We start from the raw sequence: 6,501 nt of genomic DNA, 5'->3' as shown, positions 1-6,501 counted from the left end.
AACGAACTATATGCGCATTTTCTCATCAGAGAAGTGTTTCCATCAAACTGACTTTTTGCCTGAGGATATTTAATGTAAAGGAGCATCAAGCGAATCACCTTGCACATTCACCATCCTGTGAAGTTCATCATCATTTATTTAATCTGCAGCCTAATAAACTGCATGCTTTCCTGAGTCAAAATGGGAGGACCACACTGCAAGTTCACATCGATATAATGTTTATTATATCAATATTTGCGCATTAAAGGCATTTCCACCGCTATTTCTCATAATAATTAATTAATTTTACCGACACAAAAAGATCCCACCATGTCGAATGAACACATTTTCTGTCGGCATTTATACACATTTACCGGCATTTCATGTTTGCGTCAGCCCGCTCGTGACATTTTTCGTGCGTCAGGTAAATCATTCAGCATGAAATGGCCCACACGCACATTTTCAATGTAACATTTTCTCACGTTTGCGACTTTTGTTATGAAATGTGTAACTCATAAAAACTGTATTGTTTCCTGATAGGACGGGACTGAATGACGTGACCTTCCGGTATAACCTTATTTGAGGAAAATAGGTTGTGGATAGAACCATAAAGGGATATATGCTTGCTTCATATATGGCACCGCTTAAGGTTCTATATAGAACCGAAATTGGTTACAGAACCCTGTATGGAATCCCATATAGAACATTATATGGAACCCAAGGGTTCTCTATATAGAACCAATTTTGGGTAAGTGAAGAAGAACCCCTGCGGGGGTGCCATACAGTATATGAAGCAAGCAATATAATAACCCTTTTTGTTTCGATCCAGAACGTTTTTTTTTCTAAGAATAAAGATAAGAAAATACACTGGGAGGCAGCGGAAGGATATGTAGACATTGTTTTGAAAGGTTATTTATGATTCGGTGTGTTGTAATAAAATAGGCCTATGGCACAGCCTAATAATGGCCATATAAATAGTTTGTAATTTAATAAATTAGACTACAAAAAGGCTATCTGGCAATCATTCTATTCAATTTTATTATAAAAATTGTACAAAGGTAAAGCTTGCATGTTGCTCCCGGGATAACATAGAGGTGTAGGGAAAGTCATTGATCCAGGGACAGGAATCCGTAGCCGGAAATTCTCTTTGAAGAAGAACGGCATCCCAACCAGAGTTTTTGCGGTTGACGCGTGAGCCATGTTCGCCGCTTCTATCTCCGCAGAGAGCAGACGTTTCCACTTGTTCCTCCGATTCTGGAACCAAGTTTTCACCTGTATCTCTGTCAACTGGAGACTGGAGGCGAGACTAGCTCGTTCTGTACTGCTAAGGTAACGTTTCAGGTCAAACGTCAATTCTAGTTGGTAAACCTGACTCCGCGAGAATACGGTCCGAGACTTCTTTCTGGACGAGTTGGATGTTACGTCGTCGTCAATATGACCCTTTTCTTCTGAAATAGCAGGTGATGTTCGGTTGTAGTATCTCTGGTCACCTTCTTTATAATCATGAAAAAGTTGATGTCTCTTCACCATCTCTTGCCCCAGAATAAGTCTGTTTTTGTCACCTAAAATAATGCAAACACGGTAATCAATCCAAATGTTTATTTAAAAAAAAAAAAAACGTGGCTATCTTGTTATTGTGTTAAAAACACAGCATCATTTAAAAATCAATCAAGTCACTTTTTTCTTCTTCGATCAAGAAGTTTAAAATAATATTTTTTTCATCAGTAGCCGAAAAATCTCGAATTAGACTTCTACTAAACAAAGACATAAAACAATTGCTGTAGCCTGTCATTCTTTATCATCATATCTTACATCGTGCAATAGTAATAATAATGGTTATAGGTTTAATATAATGTGTCATTGTTATCAGAATAACAATCAAGTAGGCTAGCCCAAAAAATAAAACACAATTGAGAAAGCATTTTCACTTACTTAGACAAGAAAGTGTGAGATCGTTGAGGTCATTGCGTGGTTTCTTTCCTCCGGGTAAAGGGTAGAAATCTGTAGAATCCTCCCCGCCGCTGAATCCTTCTGAAGACACGGAGCGCATGCGTTGTCTCTGCAGCAGCCCCGCGTCGGAACTAGAATCGCAACTGTCCTTGTGCGCGTCCTCGGACACAGTTCCAAGAATTGACTGAATAGTAAAATTGGAAACTGAGGTAAATGATACTTTACTGCCACTGTCTTCAGATTTCTTCATTCTGATAAACATTTAGAACCTTTAACATTCAGGCAATAAATGTGGAACCCGTTGGATATTTTTTCAGAAGCGGGTTTGTTCTCCTTCTGCAAAGTTATGTCTGAATTCCCCGAGTACCATCACTCCCATACAACGTTCAGTTACTTTGTTTGCGCGTAGGTAGGATTCTCATGGACCAATCACAAGCTGGGAAGAGACCCGGCCATTTTAAACCGTGCTGGAGAGAGACACACGCACCAAAGCGCTCCCCAACCCAACTCAGTCTGCAACAAATGAATGCTATGCACACCTGACGTTTACCTAAAGTTCCACAGTCAATATTTGAATATTACAAATGAAAATGCCCTTCAAGATCAAATGTTGTAGACATATAGCTCTATTTTGAATTTCCACTATTCCGTGCTGTATTATAGCCACTAATTGGAGATTAATTATTGTTTGTTACAAATTAGTGAGCTGATTTCGTTGTACTTATTCCTTACAGAGATGTGAATCCAAGCCTTAATCCTCTGACGGATTCGGAAAGGCCAATGTGCGCCTATTTTCTGTCTGAAAATTGGCCTTTGGCGATTTTACCATTCTGTTCTTGAAAATACCACAATAAATTAAATAGAATTTATTTTGTGAAGACATCTCTTCATCTTTAGTCTTATCTATATATAGCCTATGGGCCAAATTCAAGAAATGATTGAAATATGTGTTTTGATATCAGTAATGTTGAAATCATTTATTGTTTGGTCCAGAGTCATATCCCACTGAGCACACTGGCTGAATCAACGTTGTTTCCACGCCATTTCAACGAAATTACGTTGAACCAACGAGGAATAGACGTATGTGCCCAGTAGGATATCTCTGGGACGAGTCATCCACTGACAATCGAAAAATATAATTAGCTAAAAATCTATTATATGATATTATTTTATTCATTAAATGCGTGCTATGCTTTTGTTGTCTGTAAGTTAAAGCCTTCAAATTGTCTTGATGAATTCCAAATCCCTTAAAATGAATGAATAAAATGTTTCGCCAAAGGAGCGCTATATAATCTGATGCAAGGACTGTGTTTGATACGAAACATACATCCAAAGTCCCACGTTTTATTAAAGGTATAGATGAAAACATGTATGTTTCTAAATACACTCGGTGTAGTCGGGAACGTATTTCACGATTTATTCAGCAATGTAAAAAAAAAAAAAAAAAAATCTCCATGTTTTGGCCATTTATGTGAAACTCTTATCACGGAATTAAAAGAAAAAAATTACATTTCGCGTTAACAGCAAGTAAAAGTTTGCGATAACATTGTGAGACGTATAGCCCATGATTTTCCATACTTAAGAACATATGATTTGTCCTCTCTGTCTTGCGCTATAAAACGATATAGGTCAAAGTAGTAGTTATTTTTCAGCTGTGAGCCATTATACCGTGTACGTGAAGCGAACAGTAGAACTATATAACTATTACACATAAACGGCTATACATGATGAAATATTAACTTTACTTAGGATTTGTTCTAATCTCACACAAAACATCGATGTAATTCATTGTAAAATGTCGTAGGCTACATGGGAGACACAGACCTATACGTTTCCACCCTGTTTAAAAACATATATAAAAACTCATCAGTTAAATCAAAGCAATATCAATACCAAATGTTCAGAGTACTTTGGACGCACAACAATTTAATATGAAATTATTTGATTAGGAGGAAATATTTCAGTTTTGGACACGGGAATACAAATAATTATAATAATAATTATAATAAATACAACATTTGTCATAATAGACCTGTACAATATACAAAGCCTTTTAACCAACACCAACTATTATCATAGATTAAAAATAAATACAAATAGGCCTAATAATGTTTGTAATACATAAATTACAATACAGAAATATCAACACAATAAACGAGTCTCTCAAACTGGTCTCAGCAGCGGCACGGATGTGACTAGTGGATGTGAATAGTACATTTGATGAGGGAATGTTAGTAGGGACTGACTGACTGACACGTTCCCAGCGCGGCCCGTTTCTGAGCCGGTGTTCTCGTGGTACAATATGGGAACGCGGACTGTCCTCTGGGCCGCGGCGTGGCTCAGATTGGCCGCTTCGAGTTCCGCGGCCAACTGTCGTTTCCACTTGTTCCTTCTGTTCTGGAACCAGATTTTCACCTGGGTCTCTGTGAGGTGTAGGGATGCCGCCAGGCCTGCCCGTTCCGAGCTACTGAGGTACCGTTTCATATCGAACGTTGACTCCAACCGAAATACCTGACTCCTTGAAAAGACTGTCCGCGTTTTCTTTTTCCGACACGTTTTTTTATCCGAGTTCTCGTCTTTAATTTTCCTCCAGTCATCCACCAACTCTACTTCCTTCTTTGGTTCATCCCCATCACTCTCCTCCAGAACGACATCATCAGTACTTATGTTTTTGTCGTCCTCTTGGTCGGGTGATTTTCGCAGCAGCTCCGGTGTGTCTCGGTCCCCGCCTGTTGACGGTGTGTCTCTCACGATGGCCTTCTCAAACCCTAAACGAAATAAACGACAATGTTTATCAATCAGGGAAAACATTAATGCAACCATAAAATAAACATAAATTACTTTTTTTTTTTAAAACCACTATAGTTAACAATTTGATTATACTCATCCAAGTACATTTTCTTAAAAGGACCCGAATCGCCTGGTGAGTCAAATTGAGGCAGTAGGCTTAATTGTTGTGGGACATTTTGCAATATAGGACTGAAGATTCATGACAATATGAACGTTACTTTAGACATAGTTCACCTATACATCCATGTGTAACTCTGTGTTGTTGTATGTGTCGAACTGCTTTGCTTTATCTTGGCCAGGTCGCAGTTGTAAATGAGAACTTGTTCTCAACTAACCTACCTGGTTAAGTAAAGGTGAAATATATATATATATATTTTTAAACATTTACTAATCATTAGTCTGACTATTATTCCAACTGAGGAGTATTACGAATAGCAAGTATTATAGCATCATAATTGATTTAAAAATATGTTGTAGTCTTATTTAATCCGTTATAACCGAAACGTTATTTGAGGTATTCTAATGAGCTAAATGTATCATCAGAACCGATTGAATGTATGGTGGTAATCTACCTCCGGTCCTGTAGAGATGGTGTCCCGATGTGCCAAGCGCGTAGGGATACCACCACGCCGGTCGTTCCAAATAGTGCGCCGGTAATCCAAATCTCTGGGCTGGGATGTCAAAACTAGGAAAAGTTAAATCACCGATCCGGGAGAGAGAGAAACCTCCTTCCAATAGTCCTTTGGTGGTGGCAAGCAGCGTCTTCGTGTTGGAAGGTTTACTGTCGAAGTTGAGCAGGTTCTTGATAGAGAAAGGTGAGTCTTTAGCGGGCGGACGGGTCTCCTGTGCCGTCTCTGCCTTCGCTTGTGAATGTTTATTGTCCATTTGAATGACTCACAGTAAACAAACGTCAAGAGAAATAGGTGAAGATATTGTTGCTTTATTCCGGTTACCCAAACGTGGCGTTTCAGTAAAACATAGGCCTATTTTTTTTAATGCTTTGAGAATAAAGAAAAATATATATTTTTTAAAAAGTGCGAAATTGTAAATATCTCTGGATAAGAGCATCTGCTAAATGACTCGAATTTAAATGTAAAATGTAGCATAAATCTTGAGGCAGGTCTGTCCTGGAATGATCGCAGCAATGATAAATGGCACAATGATCAATGCGTCAGACTTGCACCGCATTCTACTAACGATTACATAAAACGGTTAAATGCGCGCAGTCCTGGGCGATTGGGCATGTAGGCTACAATGGCAAATGGGATTTGAGATGAAACTGGAGAGCAGTGGAAGGGAGGGGACAGGAGGACAATAATAGGTAGGGTAGGCCTACGGGGGAGAAGAGAAGTGCAGAGGAAGGGAGGGAGGGGACAGGAGCAGGGTAGTAGGTAGGGTAGGCCTGCTAGGCGGGATCCTTGGGACATCCCCCATTGACATTTAAAATGGTTAGGGTTGGGCTTAAGTATAGGGTTGAGGGTAGGAACGTCCCAAGGATCTATTTTTGCACTGACCGACAAGTCCACCCAGACTGTGTGACCCCCCCCTCCAGGCTGAATGGGATGGGCGTGTTTTCGGCCATGAAGTCCAATTAGAAAGCAAAATGGAAGTAGATGGGTAATGCACTCAGACGTTACTAACAATTACTTACTGTCAAACAGGCATTTAATAAGTAAACACATTTCCTAATTGGTTGTAATGACATGTCTACTCATTAGCAGTGCATGTACAACATGAATAGGGTGAAACTGTTAAGTCATTGTTGATGGGTGAATGGGGGGC

At 39.3% G+C, this 6,501-nt stretch overlaps 1 protein-coding gene across 1 annotated transcript; it reads right to left on the bottom strand.

Annotated features, from left to right (window-relative positions):
- Positions 1-1,318: 1,318 nt before the first annotated feature.
- On the bottom strand, positions 1,319-6,217 carry LOC110514052 (homeobox protein HMX3). Its single transcript, XM_036973487.1, has 3 exons — positions 5,292-6,217; positions 1,912-4,697; positions 1,319-1,541 (listed from the first exon to the last, which is right to left on the bottom strand). Exons 1-2 carry the CDS (start codon positions 5,602-5,604, stop codon positions 4,093-4,095), a joined length of 918 nt encoding a protein of 305 aa, XP_036829382.1. The 5' UTR covers positions 5,605-6,217; the 3' UTR covers positions 1,319-1,541; positions 1,912-4,092.
- Between the last annotated feature and the right edge of the window lie 284 nt (positions 6,218-6,501).

Source organism: Oncorhynchus mykiss, unplaced genomic scaffold (genome assembly GCF_013265735.2).
Source record: "Oncorhynchus mykiss isolate Arlee unplaced genomic scaffold, USDA_OmykA_1.1 un_scaffold_258, whole genome shotgun sequence".
Classification (NCBI taxonomy): Eukaryota; Metazoa; Chordata; class Actinopteri; order Salmoniformes; family Salmonidae; genus Oncorhynchus; species Oncorhynchus mykiss.
Note: the sequence above shows the minus strand (reverse complement) of the source record. Positions and strands in the feature narration are given on the sequence as shown.